Below are 27431 nucleotides of genomic sequence, written 5' to 3'. Positions count from 1 at the left end.
TAAGAATTAATAAGACATGTGAATTAAAACCAAAAGAATAAAATAAAAACAAATCAGTTAAAAACAACAGCTGACCAATAAAAAAATGATAAGACACAGAAGTACGAAAAACACATAGCATTTATTTAAATTGCAACTAGTCAGAATTACATTATGAATGTATTGACTTGGAATTATAACACGTCACAATTGAATTATAGATATCTGTAATTGAGTTTGAAAAGAAGTCAATGGTAAAAGTTGACTAGTTGTTATTAAGTTACAGACATCTATAATGAACATTTCCACAAGAAATTATTGATATCAAGAATTCAACATTTTCACAAGTGAGAAATTAATTGAAGATATCATTAAACATAATTTAATAGAATTTGTATATTCTCTATATATTTATGTTCGTATTCAAACCCTATATTTTATTTACTTGCACTATTTTATGTCTTAGATTCTCGTTTTGCTCTAAATTGTGTGGTTTTCCTTTTTCATGTAAATATTTAATGAGCATTGTTGAAGGGAACCTGAGATCCAAGATCTTCACTGCCAACGATTGCTTTGTTGGAACTGTTGTGCATCTGATAAATAAAGAAACTTGAAACTTGAATTGCTTCTAGCCAAAATTACATTGTGGATATGTTGGCTTGGAATTCTAACTGGTCAAAAAATAATTATTAATATCTACAGTTGTATCTAAAACAGCTCACCATAGTACCGGTATATTTTGAAACTGTCCAATTAAGAAATAGTTGGTTAGTTGTGTTAGTCACTGGTTGGTTATGATGCCTTTCAGATCACACAGAGACAAACAAACACAAAAAGTTATTTAATTCTGTTATTTAAATAAAGTGAAATAAGTGTTAAGAGCCTGTCCATTTATTTGACTAAATGCCAACACATGTTTTAAAAAAAAAAAAAAAAAAAAAAAAAAAAGATTAAAGATTCAGAAGGACAAACAAAAGAAACAAAAAGCTTTGTTCTGTGCTGTTATTCAAATAATCAAACAAATCTGCTCCGAGGAAAATAAATTAGCTTTGACTGTTTGTGTGACAGCTGTGAACCTTTATTACTGTAGCGCAGCATGGTATTTCATATTCTATATTTAAAAAAAAGCATGAGAAAAAAATAGTTTTCTAATTAATTAATTAATTCAATCCTTACACAGTCCTGGTGATATGATTTTGATATCAAAATAGGTATCCTACAAGTTAAAATGTAGTTTGTTTGGTTTCTTTTTTCATATTTTCATAACAAAAGTATAGATTTTCAAATATGTGCATGATGCTAATTAGGAAGTCATGGTTACAAAGTGTATGGCACTTGTAGGTAAGGCTGCTCTGTTAATAAAAGGTGTGTAGAGAAATATGCAAAAGATCTGTGATGAACACTAGATAAGGTAGTTAAACAGGGCTGAAAATAAACATTAAAAAGAGGAAAAAAATAAAACATCTGGTGCAATATGCTCCCAACAAGTACAAGTACAGGGGATTTGAGTCAAGCAGCACATTAAATCTGAAAATTAAATAAGCCAATTGTGTACAAAAAAAGAAAAAGAAAATACATTCATGACTTAAAAAGCATCACAATATTTGTGCTCTTGCTTCACATTGATAGAAAGGCCTCTTAAGACACAGTTTGGTTGCCAGGTAACACATACTTTAGCTTGTAGTGGTGTTTGCAAAGCTTAATATCAAATTATGAGATGTATCTTTGTGTAAAACAGTTTTTTGTTTTTGTTGAAACATACCAAGCAGTCAGCAAACGTGAGTTGCAGACGATGCCTCGGTGTATCTGTGACTCGGGGCTATGAGGTCATGTACCAGTGATGGAGGTCAGTGTCGGGCAGATTTACAGATTTTGTCGTAAACCTCCGGGAAGGCCTCCTTACAGCCCAGTTCCTCTCTCAGTCTGTGATACAGCTGTCCGTCAAACATCTCCCAGAACTCCTCTCGGTCCATGTACACATCTGCATACAGCATCTGGAACCTGCAGGAGGAACATGGCACATGTAATGCAAGAATGCAAACGGCATTATATTTTGTATGCACCAGTGTATACATATTTATATACATATTTTCAGCTTTATTAATCGTTTTCATTACTAGTACTCATTTTGTATGCTTTTTTCATGCTGAATGACTTATTTCCAAGAAACTTATGAGCACATCTCTGGTAAACACAAGATTTAAAGCCCCTATGGAGGATGGAACCTGCCAAAATAAATGAATAAATAAATAAATAAATAAATAAATAAATAAATGTTGATAAATATATGTCATTAAATGTAGCAAAAATAATATTGAAAATAAATGTAGCCATTAATTAACAGATAAAAATGTGACATAAATTGATATTTCTGTTTAAATTTGCTTCTTTATTTATTTATCTTTTTATTAATTTTCTTTTTTATTTACTCTTGTTTACTTTTTCCCTTTTATTTAGTGATGTATTTATGTTTAAATGTATTTATTTATTTTTGCATTTATTTTGCATTTATTCATTTAAAAAATAATAATTTATTTATCTTTGCATTCATTTTATATTTATTTTTACATTTTTGTATTTACTTATGTATTTATGCATTTATTTATTTATGCACGTTTTTCCCTTTGCATTTCACCCCAAACTTATTTCTGTATTCTTTTTTTTACACATTTCTTCATGCATTTCTGCGTCATTATGCAAATGAGATGGTTCAATATGCCCTGTCTTAGTCCATTAGTCGAGTAATCGGTCGTTTTGGTTTTAATCGACTAAGATTTCTTTATTGATTAGTAATTTTTTTTATACTGAATTACTTATTTCAAAAAACTTCTGAGCACATCTCTGCTAAACATGAGACTTAAAGTGGTGCTTTTGTGTGATTCAGTTTAACAGATCTGTTCAACTAATCGATTTTTCGACAAAATCGTATGAGCGTTAGTCGACTAAGACTTCCTTTGGTCGAGGACAGCGCTACTGATCACAAAGATACCACCTTAGTTACGGAAGCTAAATTTCAGGTATTATTGGAGACTTACCCGTGCACATCTCTAACAAACTTCTCCAGCTGACGTGTTGATGCTTTAGCTTCAAAGTGTTTGACTTTAGGCTCTCCGTAAGCCCCAATGTCCACATACAGCTCGTCCTCTTGACCTTTGGGATGAACCATCCCTCTGCCTGCTGGCAGCAGGAAAGGACACAGCCACAGAGGGTAAACCTGAAATCACACAACACACGCAGGAGTTCAAACAGGAGAATGTAATATAAACAGCAGGGTATTTAGTGGCTTCGTTCACATGAAGAGTCGTACGTCGATGTCCTCGTGGAAGCGCGTGATGGCGGCCTGCAGATTCTTCATGGGGACCAGCATGTCCTGGACCACGTGGTGCTGTTCATAAAGCCGTCTGATGGTCTCCCCCTGGGTGAGCTTCAACAGGGAGATCTTAGGAGGAACCATCCATCCGAAAAGCCAGCGGAAAATCAGGTTGTTGCCGAAGGGAATAATATCCTGGAGAGAGGACACAAATAGACACAGAGACGTTCACAAACTGGTTAAAAGATGATGCCAGAATAACTCTCCATGATACATTGTGCTGTAGCTAGCGATGAAACAATGAATCAGTAAGCAAGAACAATTACAATAAGTTTAAGTCATTTATTATTTGCGGATTTCAGTTTCTCAAATGTGAGGATCTGCTGTCTTTCTCTGTTTTAAATAACTGAAAATTTGATTTTGTGCTGTTGGTCAGAAATCAGAAGGACTTTCGATATGTCATGTTGGCTTCTGGAAATTAGTGATGACATCTTTTTTTACTGTTTTTTTTTCACATTTGCTAGATTAAATGATAATGACAATAATCATCATTGTGTGTGAGACTGCATTTATTACAAAACGTAATGCAGCTTTTTAGGCAGAATCCAGTGGGGATGAAGTTGCATGCAAATGAAAAAAGCCCAATTTTGGCTCAAGCTTGTTCAATATATTATCAATATGCACATTGAAAGTCAACTTTTCATCAAGCTATATGCCGATGCCAAATATGAACATTGCTCTCGGGATAAGCAATGCTAATATATCCAAAACAATATCAGGGTGTTGACTCACAAAATTAAAAAAAAAATTTAAAAAAAATCTTGCCCCATTTTTAATTTTATTTCAGTCATCCCTTGTGAGATTTATTATTTTTTTAAAAAGAGATCAATTGATCAAAAAGATGAGGAGAGCCCAAAGAAAATGTTAATAATCCTGTGGAGGTTGTGGCTTTTTATACAAGGAAATGAAAAATTCAGCCCCCCCTCCCAAATAATTTTCATACAGTCCCTTAACATTTAATATTACAATAACATGAATCCAAAGCTTATTGTTTTCCATTATATACTGTTGAAAGAAAAATAATCGTCAACTATTTTGATAATCGATTAATCATTAAAGTAAGAAAAATGGCAGAAATATTTCCTGCTTTTCTGTTTTATATCACATTAAACTGAATATCTTTGGGCATGGCCTTTCTGTGTGGAGTTTGCATGTTCTCCCCGTGTTTGTGTGGGTTTCCTCCGGGTTCTCCGGTTTCCTCCCACAGGGAGGGAGGGTTGCGTCAGGAAGGGCATCCGGCGTAAAACCTATGCCAAATCAATGTGCGGATCAATGATACTCTGTGGCGACCCACTAACGGGAGCAGCCGAAAGACAAACAACAACAAAGCTGAATATCTTTGGGTTTTGGAGTGACAAAACAAGACATCACCCTGGAATATGAGAAACTGGGATGGACATTTTTCACTATTTTCTTACATTTTATGGAACAAAATAATTGATTTATCTAGAAAATAATCATCAGATTAAATCGATAATGAAAATAATTATTATTTGCAGCCCTATAGATGAGACACCGATACCATCCAGTTGCACTCCTATATTATATTATATTATATTATATTATATTATATTCCAGCAGAGGGCAGCCACAACCTTCCAACCAGCGCCAAACACTCTCTCACATCTCCAACACATCAACGACGTGTATCTCAAATTGTCGATGTAATCAAAGCGTCGGTCGGCCCCGTTTCTGTCTGACTCTCCTCTGAGCCGTCTACACAACAAAAACAGAGAGCGCCCAAAAGCCCAGAGCGAGCCTCTGTCAAACCAATACCATGCATAATTCATCAGACCATTTACTGTTACGGAAAAAGAAAGGATGCCAAGCCCTTCTCACTAATGGCTAATGGTGTGTGTGTGTGTGTGTGTGTGTGTATGTATGTGTTTATATGTGAGTACAAAATGTGTGTGTGTGTGTGTGTGTGTGTGTGTGTGACAGAGAAAGAGCATTAGAGTGTAATAAAGAGAAGTGAGCAAGGAGTTGATAAGATGATGACGAGCTAATATCTGGCAGATATGTGCAGTACCTTAATGTACTCCTAAAGCTCATGGAAACAGTCTCTGCGTGTGTGTGTGTGAGTACCTGAAGCTCCCAGAAGATGCTGCGTGTGTGTCTATGATAGTACTGCCTCAGAGGGATGTACTCAACTCCAGCGTGGTCGCCTTTCAGGAAGCCCTCCACGTGTTTAAAGAACCAGGGTTTAAAGTGCAGGCCGATTCTGTTAATCTGACGTCAGAGAGGAAAAAGGGAGATTAAAGGGTAACTTTGGTATTTTCCAACCTGGACCAAATTTTCCCATGTTATTTTTTTATACTTTATTTTTTGTTGTTTTATAACAAAAAAACAAAAAAACAATACAGACAACATAAGACAAACAGGGTCATCCTGAGTGAGGTGAAATGCTTAACATCATATGACATTATATACATTTATAAGAGAAGAAAAAGAAAATGTTACATAGCAGTATGCAAGTCTGTGGTTCCTTAGAGACCCAGAATGTCCTACTGCCAGCTAAAAGTATCTGTAGTAAATATCTGTCCTGCTTTTTCTGCCCGGTTGGTACATTTCCCAAATATATAACACTGAAGTTAAAAATCAAGCTCTGAGCTAATTATTGATCTGATCGCGGAGACAACATCTAACCAGTAAGAAGAAATATTTTGGCATTCCCGAAAGATGTGAAAATGACCAGCAGACATATTACCACACAATCTCCAACACTGACCGAGCTCAGGTTTGTTACTCTGTGACTCTTTGAGTTTTGGAGTTATAAAAAATCTTAAAATGTTTTTCCAGGTAAATTCCCTCAGATTTGAGCTTGAGGTTATTTTCCCATGTTTTAAGTGACTAAGGGGGACAACAATTTTTGAAATTGGTCCAGTAAAGTGTGGAGTAGAGAGGCTTGATAAAACATGTGAAAACAAGTCCGAAACAGCTCACCTTATCAGGCTCAGCATGGTCAGTCATCGTTCCCGTCATGATGACGGCGCTGTCCCGACCGTACTGGAGGCCCTCCACAAACGTGTTCTGCTTGTTCTCCGACGCTTCAGTGAAGCGTTTGCAGATGTTCTCCAGCCCTCTGACCGGCTCATAGCTCAGCTTCACCCAGGATTTAGCGGGGACTATTTTAATCTCAGCTGCAACCAGGAACCCCAGAGTTCCACAGGACCACGGGACGGCGTAGAACAGGTCCGAGTTCTCCTCCTGGGAGACAGAAAAAAAAATTTATTTGAACAAGAACAAACTGAATGCACGTCTAAGGAACATTTGCGGTTACGAATGTGGTCTCGGCCTTCTGGGTTTCTAATGTTAGGCTGTTGGCGCTGACAACTGAGCCATTAGCAAACCTCACAGCATCGACCATTTCATCCATAAGGAGACCGCTCTTCTTGTTTTTCTTGGTGCGACAATTACACAACATGTTGGAGCAGAAATAAGGGGGCCTGTATCACAAGCTCAACCAAGTCTGCATCTCTTTAGGTTAGGGACTGTGTGAAAATTATTAGTGGGGGACGTGAGATCAGAAAACACAGAGCGAACAGAGAATTCTTAATTACAAGCATCGGAACCACAAGTGGAAAACTTGAATATGAGATGAAATGGTGATAACCCTGAGGCGAGACTAGCATTACCGTCTCGTGGTTGAATGCCTCCGCCAGCCAGTCAAGTCGCAGTTTACATCCATGTCTGTCCAAAATGTCATCACTTCATCATTTTATCCTGTTAGACATTTGTGTGAAATTGTCATATGTTATGTTTTCACCGGCATTGGTTTGTTTGTTTGTCTGTTAGCAGGATTACTCCAAAAGTTCGCGATGGATTTGATGACGCGTTGATGACTCGTGACACCGCCTTCTTCTGAGAGCAGAGAGATACGTGTGTGGATGTGTGGCAAGACTCCGAGGTGCAGTGGGAGCGGCTGGCCGTCCTCGGTGAGAAAGAAAAAAACGGTAGATGACGGGATGACAGACAACGTAGTGTAACGTTATACAGACATAACAAGGCTGCTGAATGAGAGAGGCATCCGTCGATACGTTACACGGAAACACACCGTGTTAATAATAAGCCGACCACCTCACGGTACCGCCAGCTGTGAGCTGTGATCTGTTTTTAAAGTCACGCACCTTGGTGGAGTTCTGCGCTTGAGTTTGGTCATAGACTTACCATACAATACCATAGTTTGAGGACTGCCGTTTTGAAGCCTCAAGTTCGACATTTTGGCCGTCGCCATCTTGGTTTTTTGCAACCAGAAGTGACAAGACCAAATGCAGAATAAGACAAACTTCCAGACTGGACAACGCCGTGGTAACGACCTGTCAATCACAAGGTAGCCCCGCCCTAAAGCATCCCCTGCTTTATGGTCTATCTGACTCTAAATGGGACCATAATTTACTAAATGAACATCATGCTGTATATAAGAAGACTTTAATCTAGCGATTGAGACCATAAACTCATGTTTACAATGTTTACTGAGGTTATAAATCAAGTATACAAGCAGACTTCTTTTTGCAAACAGAGGAGTCGCCCCCTACTGGCTGTTAGAAAGAATGCAGGTTTAAGGCACTTCAGCATTGGCTTCACTTCTCAGACCTGGAGTTGCCCGCTGGTTCTGGCCAAAAACGTGTTTTGTGAGGTCACAGTGACCAGTGTCCTGTTGCGTTCACAAGAATGGTACGGACACATGGCCAGCACGGAGGCATAATTAGGTTGCTGCAGCAGGAAAAAAGTGATCAAGTGATGATTACTCTGTTGGTATGGTGAAGATGTTACCATGGTGATCCCTGGTTAAACGTGAGCCAACTTTGTGATCCCAAAAAAAAAACTAGAAACTTCATGATACAGGCCCCTGGACACACAAACACACACTCAGTACTCACCTCAGTGCAGCGCACTAAGCTGCCGTCAGCTAGAACCAGCTCAAATGCGACGCAGATGTGCTGAAACAGCCCGTAAATGTGAGAGGATGACTCAATGCCTGTACCCATCACCAGACCACCTGAGAGACAGGAGAGAGAATAAAAAGATCTGTAATTCAATATCTTCCCAGGTGAGACCCAACAGCGAGCAAACACACAAGCAGAAAGCAGCGCCTGCCTGCTGGGAGGGAGAGTATGTACAGTATGTGCCTGCGTGGACATGAGGATAAATGAATGTACCGCGGCCTGATGGGAAAACATTAGATTGTTGATGCGCAGTTTATGGCATCAGGAAATCCATTATGAAACCTGATCCGGGGGGGTGCTTCCAACGCTGCAGCCATTTCCTCCCAGTTTCATCTTTTGAGCTACAACATCAATCCTCTAACACAATTAGAGAAGTCGCTGGTGCTCTAAACAGGATGCAGTGATTGACGGAGGAGATGCACAATCTGTGGGAATCATCAGTACGTCGCTCTATTTCTAGAAACCCGAGAGCCACAGATGATGATTCCCCAGAAAATAACCCCTCAGTAATACGCACGACATACCCACAGTGAGGTCATCGAGCTCCGGCAGCACTGGCAGCGTCCAGCCAATAGAGGTGAGGAGGGCGGTCAGCTGACCCATGTTGGCCAGCGGCTCAACTCTCACAACCTACAACACAAAGATCACTGAGAGTAAAGATCCGCCATCAGGCTGACAATACAAAACCCAGCCAGGTACATTTTAATGAGGAGTAGTTTAAGTGAAAACGGATTAATTACAATTTTGGTCTTATTTTTGTCATGTTGCCATCATTTCTACTGGTTAAAGCTAAGGTTGGTAATGTATTTTAGAAACCTTTTTTGTTATATTTGCTGAAATTCTCTTTATATCCTGCCTGCCTGCAAACTCGGCAACTCTCTCGCTAGATTTAGTGACTTTTGGAGCCAATGTTGCTAGCTACTTTCATTGGAAAAGAATTGCCGAAACTGGATTCGTTTTTTCGGTTGGATTAGGGCTGTAAAAGTAAACACGATAACGCAAAATCATTTTAGTGCCACTAATTTATTTAACGCATTAACACTACTTGCAATTTTTAGGTTGTAGCGGGCTCATTTTTAAAGCTAGGGTCTCGAAGGAGGTTAATTAACGCTCCAAACTTACGCTACATTTTGGTGAGGAAAAACTGTCTTAGCCATTTTCAAAGGGGTCCCTTGACCTTTGACCTCCAGAGATGTGAACGAGTCTCCCCTTTACAGACATGCCCACTTTATGATAGTCACATGCAGTTTGGGTCAAGTCACAGTCAAGTCAGCACACTGACACACTGACAGCTGTTGTTGCCTGTTGGGCTGCAGTTTGCCATGTTATGATTCAAGCACATTTTTTATGCTAAATGCAGTACCTGTGAGGGTTTCTGGACAATATCTGTCATTGTTTTGTGTTGTTAATGATTTCCAATAATAAATATATACATATATTTGCATAAAGCAGCATATTTGTCCACTCCCATGTTGATAAGATTATTAAATACTGGACAAATCTCCCTTTAAGGTACATTATGAACAGAAACAAGATGTGTGATTAATTTGTGATTAATCAATGTTAACTATGGACAATCATGCGATTAAATATTTTAATCGATTGCCATAGTTCATGATAGTTTTGGGGGAGTGGCTTTCGAGGGAGGCCTGAAGGGATGGGCTGTCAGTGTTGCTGACTTGCTGACTTTCTGGCTAGATTTACCAACTTTTGGAGCTAGTGCTGCTACTTTCATTGGAAAAGAGTTGCCATAACTGGGCTGGGTTTTTTGCTTAGATACTTTCAAAATGTAGCTTACTATTGCTGGTTTCTCCAATGTTGCCTTCCCCAGCTTAAATAATAATACAAGGTTAAATGCTAGGATCTGGGAACACGGCGCCACTGTTTAACAGAATTACAATGTGGCCAGATGATGATACCCAAAGACTGTATTTAGTATGATAAGGAAAAATGACAAAAACATTGTTCTGATTCCTCTAAAGTCTTGAAATCTGGTACAGACATACTTTGGGCAAATTTCTAACAGTATAACTTATTTTTAACCAATTTTTGAATCACATAAAAAAAAATCACCTTTATCAATAGTTAAAGTCATGATGTTTGAAAAATAAGGACAAAAACGCTAATATTGTGTTTATTAAATGTCTTCCCTATGACCTTTGTTTACACCTTGTGCATATCTTTGATATTCAACTTGTTATTAGGTCATAGAAACCAAATACTTGATTGTGCTCTTTGTAATTTCTGAGATACAGACATTTTATTATCATACTATATTTAGTTTCTGGGCACATGATAGGACTGTTCTTTCCTAAAATATAATGAAATATATAGACAAAAACACAGTCGTCCCATCATGTGCCCAAAGACTAGATATAGTATGATAAGAAAAACTCACATTACAGCCAAACGGTTTGACCGATTTTGAAGATTTTTAGTTGCACAAATGGGTTACAAACCCTCAGGTTAGCCAAACGTCTTTATTAGAAAAAACTAGTAAACAGTAAAATGATTAAGTAAAGTGTCCCTAAATAAACTGTTTTAAATAGGCTGTCTGTTGGCAATGGTGGAACGTAACTAAGTAGGCTTCATTTACTCAAGTAGTACAATTCTGAGGTATTTGTACTTTACTTGAGTATTTCCATTTTACGCTCCTTCACACTTGTACTCCACTACATTTTGTAAGGCAATACAATATTGTACTTTTTACTGCACTACATTTATTTGACAATTTTAGCTATTAGGTACTTTGCAGATTTAGATGATTAATGCAAAATATAAAAAAAAAAAAAATGAAATATTATCCCAGGTTATTTTGCCAAACAGTATATAAAGTAGTTACAGGTAGCTCCGACTTTACTAGCTGCAACATCAATGATGCTAACACATTTATGCATCAATGAACTTTTACTCAAGTAAAATTTTGAATGCAGGACTTTTAACCGAGTATTTATACACTGTGGTATATAAGATCTGAGTATTTCTGCCACATCTGGCTGTTGGCTTGTTTAGTCCTATCTTCTGAGTCATCGTCTTTATTGCCCTGTTGAAACTACGTCCCCGTTTACGATGTCAGCAGTTACTTTTCATGAGTACAAAGTTATCATAAGAAAAGTAAATGATGGACAAAACTTTAACCAGACTAAAGAGTCTCCAGCCATGCTAGCAGCTCCGTGTCATGCTTATAGGCACAGTGGTGCTTTGCACTAAATGCTAATGTCAGCATGCTGACATGCAGATGTTTTTGTGTGAATTAAATACTTGATAAATGAAAAGTATTTTCTCATTTAATTAAGAACTTTAGTGCAAAACAAACAGTTTCAAGTGAAACAGAGAAAAAAAATTATATTTCCAGAAATTTGAATTAGTAGGTGCTTGTTATTATCAATTTAGACGACGTATCACGATATCTTGATATGATTCCATTGAAAGACGATTATTTATCGTGTTGCATTATCGCCCAGCCCTGATGCTAATGAGCACTAAACACAAGGTAGAGCTGAGGCTGATGGGATGTTGAGTCCTCCTACCTGCCTCTCTGTGTCCACCTCCAGGATGTCCATCATGTTGATCATGATGTTCTTGTGGGTCTTCTTGTATTTCCCCACTCGGAGAGAGACGGTGAGCCAGCCGGGTCGACCTGTACACATGTAGGTCTTACTGCCGTCCTTCTTCCATTCGCGCACCTGAATACATAACACAGGGAATAAATGTCAGATTCTTCTCTCCTGATCAAATCCTTTGAGGAATCAAGGTATTAGGTGTCTGTCTCAACATGACTAGCATCAGATATTGGAATTATAAAAGCTGTAAAAACAAATAATAATGTATGACAGCCATGACTTTAATGTTTTAGTGAGACTGAGGTTCTATATTGGTGGTTAATTAAAGAAAATGTACATTTTGATAATTAATTACAAGCTTTAACTTCACTGAACAATAATTTGTGCAACAATTCAACTGTGCAATACTCTGGTATTAATACTACATTTATACTGAAGTAATATTGTTATTTAAATCGTATTTATACTATTCTTGCATTTAGATTTAACACACTTAATAGATCCCACTTCCCAGCATATTTTTATTCAATTTTAAATTATTATTGTTTTGTTTTTTAACACTGTGGTTATATATTGTATGTGTTTGATGCACATATTTTTTTTTATTATTATTTTTATATTACTCTACATATATTGTGTAGCATTATGTACATGATTTACATAATCCCTTATTTCTATTTTTCTTATTTTCTTTATGTTTTTATATATAAGAGCGACTGTAACGTCCTAATTTCCCTTTCGGGAATCAATAAAGTATTTCTGATTCTGTTCAAACTAAATGTTAGCCACTGTCTGTGTGCATGCAAAGTAAAAGGTCCTCCAGTTGGTCAATAAGTCAGCAGATATAAAACACTTACGTAACAATTGATTGATAAGACAACAGAGATAAAGCAACACATTCTTACATCACAATGCACTGCTAATAAAGTTGCACATAATCTATCATTTCTTGTTTGGAAATAATATTCTTTTCTTTATTTATTTGTTTTAGATATTTTAAAAATATTTATGTCTGTTTGTAAATTCGTGGCAGCATATACATATGTCTTTAATTTTAATGTTAGTTGGGTTTTTTTTCAACCCACCTGTGCATTTTCTTATGTTACTGTATATCTATTCTCTTTTATTTAATTATATGCACAAATAAAAAACTATAAATAGAAGAACTAAAATAATTGAAAACACACTACAACTATCCCAGTGAGTTTTTTTCCTACCCATGATACCTTGCAAAACACATGTAACACAGGTGACTCCTCGTTCTATTAATCATGCAGGTATCATACTAACCATGCCAAGGACAGGCCGACTCTAAAACAACAGACAATGTGTGATCAAAAGTTCACATGTCAATACTGGATTTGGATATTACTTAATCCAGATCCAGTCAGTATTTAAAAGTATTTTAGTATCGATTGACAGTCCTAATATTTATAATATTACTTACATACTTGTGTACAAGACTTGTGTCTATTCTTTACCTTTATTTGTGCAGCTTTGTTGTCCTTGTTCTTAGCTGTTATGTCTACGTATGTGTACAAGTACATTGCAAATAATTAATTGTAAGTGTACATATACTTGGCCAATAAAGGTGATTCTGAGAACTCCATTGGGTTAGAGCTAGAACCATAACTTTTTCATGGTGTTTGCTTCTCTTTTGCACACTTTGTTAATGTATACAGTATGTTATTCTATGTTTATACTTTATATTATATATATATATATATATATATAAATAATATATTTATAGTGTATTCCAATATTTTTTATATTTTGTATTCTATAGATAAATTTCTCTAGCACTAAATGGTTTAGTGCCAAAATACATTTCTAAACCAGATAATGATCTTATACTGCACTGTAACTTTTACTCTTGTGTCTTATATTCTATTTTAGCTTCTACCCTAGCTTTTATTTTTAGTTTGTTTTTATTTTCTAATCTTTAATGTTTTTATAACTGTTTTAATATGTCTTAATGTTCTTTTGCACTTTGTGGCAATGCTCTTGAATGTTTATGTAAAGCAATTTGAATTGCCCTGTTGCTGAAATGTGCTATACAAATAAAGCTGCTTTGCCTTGCCTAGTGTTGATATGTACATTTTATATACTATTCCTGTGCAATAATTTTCAAATTTAGGATTAATAAAGTACATCTATCTATCTATCTATCTATCTATCTATGACCTAGGCTATATATTAAAATTAAGAATAAATGAGAATAAACATCAACTTGCACACACAGACACACCTGTGCACACATACACCTGTGCACGCAGACACAGTCACAGCTGGCTCACCTGTCGCTGGATGTCTCGCACGCGCTGGTTGTGCAGTTTGGGCGCAGAGCACATCTTGAAAATGAGCCACGCGCGCACATAATAGTACACATCGAATATAACAGAGAGCGGCAGAAGGAACAAACACACAAAGATCCACCGCTGGTGAACAATCACATAGTCTAGACCTTTAACTTTGATCCACAGCAGGAACAAAACCACCACACCGGCTAAATACAGCAGCGGATCCATCGTTAATCGGAGTCAGTGTGCGGTTCTCAGAACTCAAAGTATCTTATAGTGTAACATGGGTTGTTCCATGGACTCCTGATCGACCCCTTCACTCCTATAGGTGAGCGTTTCTAGGTGCTCGGTCGGCTCCTCCTCTGCTGCACGCTGATTGGTTCATATTGTGAAAGGGGCGGGATGCTGCGCCAACGCTTCACGCTCATTGGCCAACAAGTATCTGTTGGGAATTCTAGAATGTAGATAAACCAATCATGAAGCAGAGAGGCTGTCACACCATGCAGCATGTCCCCCAAGGCTCTGTTACAACACTATATGCCCACAGCAGACATGGATTATAGCTATTGTCTTATCTGTTCTGGAAATATATACATTATCGTAAACTGTAGCAAGATATTTGTAGATTTATCTTGTAAAATATTATCTGTAATTTGAACTTTTTTTTTTAAGGTTCAACACAATATATATGAGAGAGAGTATTTTCTAATCAATCTCATTATCATTGTTGCAAAGTTTTACATTTATAAATGTAAATATTCGAAAGTAAAACCTCACTTTAATTTTTTAAAGAAAGACATGGAACTATATATTTAGACAATAACTTCAGCATAAAACAAAAAGGCTAGTAATAAGGTGAGACTTTAGTCCCAATTTAATGTTTTTACTTAAATCACTATTTATTTATTTATTCATATTGACCCCTGGCATGTTTATGTTTGTTTGTTCTTATTAAAAACAAATTAATGTATTATTATTATTATTATATATATACACTGTATATATACACACACTCTAAACTTCCCCATTCAGTGCATGAATACTGGCAGATACAGTATGTATCTGATTTGACCCCTTCATTATTCCCCATTCCTGTGACCATTTTGAGGATCATATTTAATACTAATTTACCCTTATTGTCAATAATAAATTAATAGCAGGGCTGTATTAGTTATACTGAGGTCACAAGTTTTCCCCCCTACCCCCCTTAAAACTAAAATGAAGTGATTTTCTTTTAATTGTTTGGACTTTTTAGAACTTCTTTTGTTTGATCAGTTAACTGCTCCATTACTCTCTTTTATTTTGTTTGTAGCCATACTAGCAGCATGGCAAGATCTGTCAGTGCATCACTTTCATCCAGACTGACATACTGTACAGTTTTTCTGCTTTCACACTGAAAGTAAATGCTTAGACATCAAAACCTCAACTTTTGTAACCGTGACTTAAACAAAGGCACCGCAAGTACAAACACATTATCTGCCTCGACTTTGTTTGCAATTCTGCAACACACTTTTTGCAAAACACTACACACACTGTTTCTAACATTAGACACGCACGTTCAAGACTGAAATATTTTGCAATCACTGTGAAAACACTTCTATTCAAAACATAGCAATCAGTCTGAGCCTTATAGCACTACAGATAGATCTCAGGTATAAGTTCACCTCTTTTGTGAGAACTTTGCAAACACGGTAATATTTCCCAAGTAATAGAACTTTTGCTCCATTCATTTGCGGGTATTATCGCGTGAACGTTGAAAGCCTTATATTTTACATAAAACTGCTGTTGCAGAGTACTTTATAATTATAACTATTCTGCAATTTTCATTCTTTAAAAATCACCAGAATGAAGGAAACTCAACGCTTTGGTTTCGAAATCTTTGAGGTCTCGAGGTTGGCAAGAGGGCGACTTCATTCTCTGCTCAGGTAGACATTACTCCTCTCTAGCTTTACATAGACAATAGTTGCTTGCTGCTATGTTAATGCTCTGGATATCGTATTGATTCATATCTGTCATCGGCCTGCAAATAAACTCAACTGCCAAACATCCAACTCTTTCCTATTTGAATGTTGTAACACAATGAGGCTACAAAAGCGCGTTATTTTGTTAAAGGATGTAGACCTAAATTATTTCATGTCCAATATATCCATCTATGTTTAGAGAAATTGCTGTCTGTCTCTCTCTCTCTCTCTCTCTCTCTCTCTCTCTCTCTCTCTCTCTCTCTCTCTCTCTCACACACACACACACACACACACACACACACTTCAGACACATTAGACAGAGGGAGGGTGGGGCGCCAGTAAAGATTTCTTAATGGGCTCTGCCGTCCTCTCGTCCATCTGCCTTGATGATAAACACAGCTAGTCCACTTTAGCCTGATGCGCATCAAAGCCCTCATCGTTTTATTTTTCTTTATTCGCCTACAAAACATTCATTTGTTCACTTTTCCTCAGGAGCTGGAGATCTACAGAGTGAGGACTAACACTTGGACTTTATGATCAGCAGTTTTTTTTTTTTAACAGTATGGGAGATGGGAACAAATGAGCTTTTCCTTGTCGTATTAAGACACTTGTAACTAAATATTTTGGATGTCTGGTCAGTGTCAGAGCGCATGGGGAGCAGTGGGACTGTAGTGACACTATCCAGCCGGTCACAGCCTTCACAGTAACCTCAGAGACAGTCACAGCCCCCGGAGGAGGATGCCTTCCCTGCACCACGGAGCAATCTTCGTCGGAGCCTTCCTCATTGTGACAGGGGGCTCCACAGCCTTCCTGGCCTCGTACCAGAGCCGCCTGCAGGCGTTCTCGCTGTGCTGCGTGGTGCTGGGGGTGGTCTTGCTCATCCTGGGGCTATTCTGGGCTATGAACAGCAAAAGTGCCGCAAACTACAACCACCAGGAGTTCGACCCGGAGTGTCCACATTATCCGTACAACGACTACCCCAACTTCGGCAGCCATGCCCTCTTCACACCCCCAGGGAGCCGCTTACCAGAATCCCAGTCGGTGTTTCTGCCCAGGTGGGTGAATTGATTGATTACTGTTTTGCACAGTTCAATCTGTATTAAGTATGACCAATGTTATCCTAGAGCTAGAAAATAAGACTCCATCTATTTATGGATTTTCTTTACGGTACTGTACTGTATAGAAAACCAGTCCCTAAACATCGTTACTGTCCACTTTACCATGTTGTCTAATTCATTCTCCCTGTTGCAGCTCCATATTTGATGACATCAGAGGTGCAGTTATCAGTTTTCAGGGTCCGTTAGAGATAGAGCTGTTCATAAGAGGCTTCCCACAGACCTCAACAACTGCAACTTTTCAAGAGAAATGCCCACTATGTGTTATTTCTCATTAATTCTGGTCGAAAATATACATCTATCCTTCCATTATCTGTAACCGCTTATCCTAGTAAGCGTTGCAAGGGATGGCTGGAACCGATCCAAGCTGACATTGGGTACACCCTGGACAGGTCGCCAGACTATCACAGGGCTGACGGGCAATTTAGAGTCAACAATTAACCTGCATGTCTTTGGACTGTGGGAGGAAGCCGGAGAACCCGGAGAAAACCCACGCGAACACATGCAAACATACAAACTCCACCGTGTCGCTCTCAAATATACATATGAACCTTCAAACTTGGAAGGAAAAAAAAAAGCCATCTTGCCTTCCGCAGGCCGTGCTCAGCCCTGGATGACACAGTCCTTTAGTGATAGTTCAACACCGCCCACGAGCGACAGTTATCTAAATATAATCACGACCAATGAAGGAAGTTAAAGATATGAATTGCCATTTGAGGAAATACGCTTATTTGCTTTCATGATGGAAGTTAGGTGAGACAATTCATACATGTCTCTATGCTAAATATGAAGCTGGAGCCAGCAGCAGTCGGTTATCTTAGCTTAGCATAAAGACTGGAAACGGGGAAACAGCTAGCCTGGCTCAAAAAAAACATGTCAAAACGACAATTACACTTCAGGTGGGTTATGCATTAGACTATGGTTGTATCTGAATTTGCTTACTTACTAACGTACTTGTTACTACATAGTCAATCAGTATGTACTGCATACTGCCTACTAAATTAATGATTAAGTATGCCATTAGCAGCAGACTGTTCACACTGAAGTAAACTCAAGCCGAGCTTCCGCTGAATAAAAATTGTTCATCACAAATGAAAATCAACATGACCTATTCCACTCAATTCAATATTTTCCAGTATTATTTCAAGGCAAATTAAAATTATAAAATATTTTAGTGTTAAATATGGTTTCTATAGCAATTATCCTAAAAGTGGGGTCCGTGGCATTCTGTGAGGGGTTCCGCGAAATAATTACCTATAAATGATAAAATTGTGATGTATCATTAAAAAGTGCATATCTACAGATGGGGACCATTTGCACCAATAAAACAAGAATATTGTGTCCATTACTCCCACCCACGTTAGCTTTGGGCTAATAGAAACTCTGATATGATTGTGACACACAGCAATAAGTCCATTATTTTTAGGTTGAGGCACTTACTGACAGTCAGCTTTAGACTGGTATGTTTAAATATCTGGATTTATAACGACTATGTCTATGGCTTTTTTTATGGCAGAAACTTCCTAGTGTTTCCGCTGGTTACCTTCTGACAGAACCATAGATGTGGGTCATTAGGGGCCTACTACGCCTACTATGTTGTGAAAGTGAAACTTAAAAGCAACACATTCTAAGATGTTGTAAAATTGAATGAAACATCACGTTTTGAACACAAACAAAAAGGCTTCTTTAGGTTTAAGCAACAAAACTACAACTTCTTTAGGTTAAGGCAATAAAAGTACAACTTCTTTAGGTTTAGGCAACGAAACGACAACTTATTTAGGTTTAGGCAACAAAACTACAACTTCTTTAGGTTTAAGGCAACAAAACTACAACTTCTTTATGTTTAAGGCAACAAAACTATAACTTCTTTAGGTTTAGGCAACAAAACTACAACTTCTTTAGGTTTAAGGCAACAAAACTACAACTTATTTAGGTTTAGGCAACAAAACTACAACTTCTTTAGGTTTAAGGCAACAAAAGCACAACTTCTTTAGGTTTAAGGCAACAAAACTATAACTTCTTTAGGTTTAGGCAACAAAACTACAACTTATTTAGGTTTAAGGCAACAAAACTACAACTTCCCTTCTTTAGGATCAGGAAAAAAAACACTTTGTTAAGTTATGGGAAAAATATTGTGTTTTGGGTTACAATAACTACAAACACAAAGACAACTACACATTGTTGGTTTCACACAGGATGCGAAGTCTGGTCTCCTGGGTGCTCCTGTCATAATTATTACGGTCGCGAGAGGTCACTGTTGTGTTCTTTTATACCTTCTTTCGGTGATCTACAATGTAAATAGATGATAAAACCTACTAGTAGGCGTAGTAGGCCCCTACTGACGCACATCTATGGGGCTTATAGCAAGTGATAATGCCTATAGCCTGACAACAGTCTAATCGGCTGTCTCATCTAACTCTCGGCAACAAAATGAATAAACGTTTTTCCCAAATGTCAAACTATTTCTTTTAACAAAGTAGTACTCAGGAGCTAGTGATGTTTTAATCCAAACTTTCTGCAGGTTTTATTTGAAACAAAAGATCTGATTATCTGCTGCTGTTTGGTTAAAGGTGTGTGTATACATGGCTCATGTTTACCGCTGTGATTCAAAAGCTTTTCATCATCCTGCACAGCCAAGACGTCCATTATACCTCTGTGAAACCCAAATCCAGTATTTGGCAGGAAACACAACTACAGACAGAACATGACTCCATCTGCTATCATCTGATCTCTACAACCGCCTCACAAACTGTACTTGTGTTTCCCACGGGATTGTTTTTACATGATTTCTCACTGCCACTGTTTTCTCGAGTGCAGGACGATGGAACGCCACAGACAAGGCGCTCGTGGTGAGGACTTCGACTACCCTCCCATGGATCATGGTGGTTTCAGTCCATCGCCTCACCCTCCTCCGTGGCAGGAACCCCCGCCTCCCTATGAAGTTGCCATCAAGACCACGTGCAGCTCTACACACCTGCGGCGGGCGTACTCAGACACACACCTGGCCTCAGAGCCCCTGTTTGGACGGTCGAGAGAGATCAGCTTTGAGGTGTGACGCTGGACGATACGGACGCCCCGGCTCTCCGCACATCACACCGACGGATAAATAGTCTGCATGGGGCTTTTAACTCAGACTCTGCAATAGCTGTCTTCTGACAGACAAACAAACTTTATCAAACACTTGAAGCATGCTTCTTTCTGATGTCGACCAGTGGGTCCTAGCATGCTTTCCCCAACTTTTCTGTAATTACAATGCAGGTGTACACACATATCTTAATATATGGTGAAGTGAAGGGTAGATCACACCGAATTCAGCCTTAACAGGACTAAATAAAGCACCAAAGTAGAAGTGTGAAAAACGTCAAGTCGTGGTTTTACGGGGTGCTATTTTTTGGCAGGTTGCAGTGACTTCCAGTCTTTATGCTAAGCTAAGCTAAGCTAACACAGACCCATTGATGTATTGTGTGGTGCCTTCAAATGGGGTCGTGTTTACTGTGTTTACCGTGTTTCCATGTTTACCGTGTTTACCGTGTTTACGAGATGGGAAGTCGTGTACACGATATGCATGGCATTCAAGTGGTTAAGTTAACACAGCTGCAGTAACGTCAATATTAGCGTTACTGTTGGCGTCTAGAAGTCACAGAGGCTAACAATTTAGCAAGCTAGCAAGTGAGTAGCATATTGCAGTAAATGCAAAGGCATAATGACAGAGGAAAAAGATGAGGGAATATCTCATTTTCCTCATACATATTATAAAATTACCAAGAAAAACAATATACGACTAAAATTACATTATATTAACTTATTATGCACCGAAAAATGAACTTTAATGGGCTCCGCCATTTCACGTCACAAATCGCGAACTCTGAGCTTTCAGAAACTTTCCACTTACGAGGTCGTGAATACGACATGAGGGGGGTGTTCATATGGACTAATCTCGTAAACATGGTAAACACGGTAAACACGACCCCATATGAATGCACCAATAAAAACTGGATACTGGACCTCAAGATGGCACCTATTCATTCCAATGAAAATTACAGTGCGAATAGACCAAAAAAGTTTTCTAACTTCTGGGTATTCAGTTGTATACGGCTCACTGAATATGCGTAGTAGCATTTCTACCTCTGGCCTCGTTGCCCCATAGACTTTATGACATCACAGATTTTTAAATCACTTTTCTCGGCTCGAGGAAACTTTTACAAATATGAAACCTTCATGAATCAAAAATTCAGAATATAAAGAGTCATATTCAACCTTGTTTGCAGTTTGAGGTGTCCTGTGAACAGTTTTACAGACGTCTCTTTTAAGATTGTGGTCTATGGGGATTTATCACTGCAGTATCGCGAATGGCCACTAGAAACAAAACTGGAAGCCATGCTGAGCGACTGCATCGTATCCAGGTCTAATTATACATCCATGCACAGACCAAACACAACAAGCACAAGTCACATCTATTAACAGTGAAGAGAATTAATTTAAACAAACACTTCACTGACTCAGAGCACCAGATATTATACATAAAAGAACAAAACCCTAACCCTTTACTTTTAATCAGATTAAATTACATTAACGTCTTTGAAGTAACATCTTATTTGCTTGGCAAGATAGTTTGCTTTTTATTAGAAAGAATAATATATTTCTTTAAAGGCAGTCAATTAGCTCAACGTATCCTCATACAAAGGTTCGTATGATATCTTATGAAAAGTTATTCCTCATTTTTTTGTTCTACGTATGTACCTCAACACGTCATACAATCTTTTCAAAATAGACCTCTGTCTTCAGAGGTATCAACTTGGTTAGGTCTAGGAAAAGATCGTGGTTTGGGTTAAAATATACTTGGTTAGGTTTAGGCAACAAAACTACTTGTTTAGGTTTAGGAAAAGATTGTGAAAGTGGTGTTACTTAAGTACGGAAGTTACGTGACTTACATGGGATACGAAAACCGGACTCCTGGGCCAAAGTCTGGTGTTTTTGGTTTAGACGTATAAAGAGTATTGGTCGCTCTTTATACCTCTCAGTTCACGATTACGTGGTTTACATACAAATTGATTTTGTGAGATACGAATTACAGTACAATTACTTTTTGTAGGTATATATACCTACGAATGGTGTATGAGAACAGCCTGATTAGCGTACGCTACTTGGTAGGTGACACAATCGCTTCCATATATGATGGAAAATACAGGCCTGGTCTCAAATTATCTTTATTAACTGAATTTAATTGATAGTATTACATGGCTTTGTTGAATACTCGATTCTGATTGGTCGATCATAGCGTTCTACGGACTGTTATTTCTTTATAACACACCGTTGCTATGGGCGCAGTTCTGATGTCAGACTCTGGAGGACCGTTTTTGTGTCAAATTATTGATTTCTTAAGTAAGTAGCTGTGTAATAAGCAGGATAATGTACAGCTAGCGGGTCATTGTTGTGATGCAAGACCCTTTGTGTCAGGGCATCGTCCTGTCTGTGTTTATTTCACAACAATGACCGGCTCGATGTACATTATCCCTTACTGAAAATACAGAAAATGATAACATTTTATAATAATATAATGTTTTCTAGTAAAGCTACTAGTGCTTTGCAAAAGCTTTAAACTGATACTGCTACCAAGCTGAGCTTTGTATTAAATTGGTGGTCATAACCGTGGTAATGGCAGACTTCCACCTGCAGCAGGTTAGTTTAAAGGGATAGGTTGGATTGTTTTTAAGTGGGGTTGTATGAGGTACTTCTCCATAGTCAGTGTATTACCTACAGTAGATGGAGTTTAGAGAAACAGACCGGAGTACCAACACGGGAGCAAAGCAATGTACTGCTGTGGCCGGAGGCAGCGGCAAAACGTATTTTAGACACCTAAAAACATCAATATCAGTTTAAGCGTACGCTATGTTTAGAATATTTTCACCGCTTTACCTTGCTGTCAGACAGCCCTTTCTGACGCGGAACTGAAGCCGTTATCTATGCTCTCTTCAAAGCCACAAGACTCCATTGAAGAAACAGTAATTTTACCTTGCAGAACGCAGGAGTTGCTGGCCTACCGCTGCCTTCATCGGTTAGTTTGTTTGTGCTATTATATATATTTATTACACGGCTTTGTTGAATACTCAATTGTGATTGGTCAATCATGGCGTTCTATGGTCTGTTATTTCTCTATAACAGACCGTTGCTAAATATAACAGACCGTTGCTATGGGCACAGTTCTGATTTTGGACTCTGGAGGACCATTTTTGTGTCAAATAATTGATTTCTTAAGTAAGTAGCCGTGTAATAAGAGGGACAATGTACAGCTAGTGGGTCATTGTTGTTAAATAAACCCCTTCAGGGTGATGCAAGACATCGCCCTGTCGGGGTTTATTTCACAACAATGACCCGCTCGCTGTACATTATCCCTTACATATATACTGACTATGGATAACTACCTCATACAACCCCACTTCAAAAAACATCTGAACTATCCCTTTAAGGGGCATCAGTTGCCATGGTAACAGAAGCACACAGGAAATCCAGGATTTGCTTGAATTTCAGCTCAACAAATCTGGATAATCCTCCTCTGTGGGATCCCCATGGTGACAGCAGGGGAAAGTTTTCTTTTGGGGGTTTTTTGTCCGTCAAACAACGCACTGATCTTTTGCTCTCTGTGGGAATGTCTGAAAACATCATCATGAACAAATGTTTTCTCCATCAGGATTGGTTTAGTTTAGTTTATAGTATTTATATCAAGGACCATATACAAAAATACATTAATCTCAAAAAAAGAGAAATTATGCTTTGTACCAGATTTAGCTCATTTCCATCTGATTATGCTTCATCACAGGACGGATACTTAGGGAAACTAGCGTTTGTGTGCCACACGTGTACTCGTCAGCTTGTTGAAAGCAGGGGAACGATGACTCATCTGACCATATGAGTTTTTCCACCACTCAATAGACCACTGCAGCTCACTGGCAACACGGCCTGAGCTTTAAGTAATCATAGAAGCCCTCTATTTTAAAGGTTAAGTGTTTTTGCATATTTTAGTAAAGGAAAACATAATACATTATTTTCAGACATTTTTAATATATTTTTCCTTCCTTCTAGACTTCCGTTGATATCCATACATTTTTACTGAATGTGCAAATCAACTTGCAGAGACTTGCTTGGGAATCCATCACAGTGAAATACTTACTTTTAAAACACCTTTGGTATGAGACATTCAGGTGCTGGTGGGAATCTCAAATGTGAAAAGTCAAATATGGAAGTTGAGGAGGAAAAAGATGCTGTTTGGCAGCCACCTCTCAAATTTTGAAATCTTGCATATTGGTGGACTCCCACCAGGACATGATTGGACCAAAAGGGGAGAATTTTCAACACAAATGAATGCAATGTATGACAAATCTTTGTCAATCACAAATAATTAAAAGGGATAAAGGTGATCTGTTATCCAACATGTCCTCATACAATGGTTTGTATATCTTACGAAAAGTTATATTTCATTTTTCGTGCGTTTTCCTACGAATGTCCAGCAACACGTGTCAATTTCCCCTCATTACATTCATACAGTCTTTTCAAAATAAACTTCCATCTCCACAGAAAACAACTTGTTTAGGTTTAGGCAACAAAACTACTTGGTAAGGTTTAGAAAAAGATCGTGGTTTGGGTTAAAATAACTATGGAAGTGGCGTTACTTAAGTACGGAAGTTACAAATAAATCAATGTTGACTTGTGTTTCACACAGGGTACGAACAGTGGTCACCTGAGTGAAAGTCTGGTGTTTCGCTCCGTTTGTCGCTCTTTATACTTCCCGTTTCACGATTACGTGAATTAAATGCGCATTGATTTTGTGGGATATATACAATTACAATGCATTACTTTTCGTAGGTATAGCTACAAAACTCCTGGATAATCAATATGATGGTTTGTCTAACTTATGCACATCTGTCTGCAGGTTGATTTTCATAATGAAATTAATGAAATGTTATTAATATAAATGCACAAAAATCCAAGTATGTATCACCAAAATTATGAAAAAGTTTTTTTTACATACCACTCTTTATCAACTGCCATGCTGTTTAGTTATTTTTTTTTTATAAGTGTACGCTATATTTAGAATATTTTCACAGCTTTACCTTGCCGTCAGATAGCCCTTGTCTATCGTTGTCTATGCTCTCTTCAAAGCCACCAGACTCCATTGACAAAAACAGTAATTTTACCTTGAGGAGCACGGGAGTTGCTAGTCTACTGCTGCCTTGATCGGTTAGTTTGTTTGAGTTAATATGTATACACTGACTATGGATAAGTACCTCATACAACCCCACTTCAAAAAATATGAACATTTAAGGGCATCGGTTGCCACGGTAATAGAAGCACACAGGAAATCCAGGATTTCCTTTCATTTCAGCTCATCAAATCTGAATAATCCTCCTTTGTGGGATCCCCCTGGTGATTCTCGTCTATCAAACAACGCAGTGAACCTTTGCTCTCTGGGAATGTCTGAAAACGTCATCCTGAACAAATGTTTTCCCCATCAGGATTGGTTTAGTTTAGCTTATAAAATGTATTTATATCAGGGACCATATAAAAAAATACATTGATCTGTATTAACTCTCAGCCCTCACACGTCTGTTATACTGAATTATTTGTGTGAAGGAGTCCAACAGCCTTCACCAACTCTGAAATAAGATGCTTCCCTGATGTGATGACCACAAATATTGTGATCTTTGACAGCACAAGGACGACTGACTGCTGACACACACACACACACACACACACACAGACAAACACACACACACACACACAGACAAACACACACACTGCTGCAACAGGAGAGCTGATATGAATCACAGGATTACAGATCCACCTTGTTGTTTAGGACTGTTTCTTTCATACCTCTGAATATGCATGCTTCTATGACTTTGTGCTTGGAAAAGGAAACTCAAGGGAATATCTTGCACTATGTTTTTAATGTGTGTGTGTGTGTGTTCAACTTTATTTAATAAATCAGTGATTAAAGACAGACTCTTTAAGGGCGGGTTCATTATTTTAGGGGTTTTCCCAGTGGTGTTCCTTATGTATTCAAATCCGAATATTAAAATGTTGGTCTAAGATGTCAAAATGCTATTTTCCCTTCAAGTCCTTCTAAAAACTTTTTTTCCCACATGACCTGAGGTAGGTTTCTGCATGATGCTGCTGCTACATATACAGTATATATACATCCTAATAGTCATTGTATTAACGATACATACAGTTACTTGGATGGTGGTCAGCATGCTCCCAGTTTGAAGCACAGATTTATAAAAACAACTGGATACAGCGTTGGAGGCTGTCCCTCTGACCCCATTGATGGGTCAGGGTCTGGGTATCATCGGATATTCCGTTTTTCCTTTGGAATTCAGAAAGGAAAAAACGTTTTTTTATTTTTTCGTTTTAAACCAAAAACCAGAAAACGGCCGTTTTCTCGTTTTTCGTTTCTGAATCAAAAAATGAAAAACGAACCCAAACCGGGCCGTTTGTTTGTTTTTGCGAATTCCTTTTCTCATTATTCGTTTTTAATTGAAGAACGGAAGTCACGTGGGTTTTTCGTTTTTTCGTTTTAAACCACAAACGAAAAACGGAATCACGTGGGTGCTCTGTTTGTTTTTTGTTTCCAAACGAAAAACGAAAAAAACAAATTAAAAAAACGATCCGATTTAGTTTCTTCAAGTTTCTTTCTGTCATTTTCTCTTCTGAATCGAGGAGCGGAGAACGGCAGTCACGTGACCAGGAAGTGAAGGCAAACATGTCAAAATAAAAGCCAAGAAGATAGTGTGGTCATATTATAAAAGTGTAACATTATTTAAGCACATGATCGAGGTAACAGTAGAAGATAAATAGGCTAAATAAATACATACTGTACCTAAAAAAGCCTAATTAATTATATATCCTAGACACCTACACTGTGCCAAAATCATGGAAATTCACAATAATTAGGCCTGTGATAAAAAAGCCAGGCGCAAGTAAGCCAAATGATCTTTGGCCCATCGCAATAACCTCCATATTGTGTAAAACCATGGAACGAGTTCTTGCCAGCCACCTGACCAGCACAGTGGCTACTAAGCTAGATCTGCTCCAGTTCGCTTAAATAAGAGCGACAGAGTCCCAGACGACGCTGTGCTGACTGCTTAACACCGTCCACAAAACACCTTATGCATCCTAAAGGTTATGCCAGAGCTTTATTTG

The 27431-nt window shown here is 38.1% G+C and overlaps 2 protein-coding genes across 2 annotated transcripts; one reads left to right on the top strand and one right to left on the bottom strand.

Moving 5' to 3' along the window:
• Positions 1-1042: 1042 nt before the first annotated feature.
• On the bottom strand, positions 1043-14456 carry dhcr24 (24-dehydrocholesterol reductase). The gene is made up of 9 exons (XM_074636027.1): positions 14156-14456; positions 11826-11981; positions 8820-8925; positions 8230-8348; positions 6293-6556; positions 5435-5578; positions 3287-3484; positions 3015-3193; positions 1043-1980 (listed from the first exon to the last, which is right to left on the bottom strand). Exons 1-9 carry the CDS (start codon positions 14384-14386, stop codon positions 1827-1829), a joined length of 1551 nt encoding a protein of 516 aa, XP_074492128.1. The 5' UTR covers positions 14387-14456; the 3' UTR covers positions 1043-1826.
• A 733-nt stretch (positions 14457-15189) lies between these two features.
• LOC141768089 (uncharacterized) lies at positions 15190-26194 on the top strand. Its single transcript, XM_074636026.1, has 2 exons — positions 15190-17174; positions 20052-26194. The coding sequence occupies exons 1-2, from the start codon at positions 16858-16860 to the stop codon at positions 20287-20289; spliced, it is 555 nt and encodes a 184-aa protein (XP_074492127.1). The 5' UTR covers positions 15190-16857; the 3' UTR covers positions 20290-26194.
• Positions 26195-27431: the final 1237 nt, after the last annotated feature.

The sequence above is a fragment of the Sebastes fasciatus genome, chromosome 5, assembly GCF_043250625.1.
Source record: "Sebastes fasciatus isolate fSebFas1 chromosome 5, fSebFas1.pri, whole genome shotgun sequence".
NCBI classification, from domain to species: domain Eukaryota; kingdom Metazoa; phylum Chordata; class Actinopteri; order Perciformes; family Sebastidae; genus Sebastes; species Sebastes fasciatus.
Note: the sequence above shows the minus strand (reverse complement) of the source record. Positions and strands in the feature narration are given on the sequence as shown.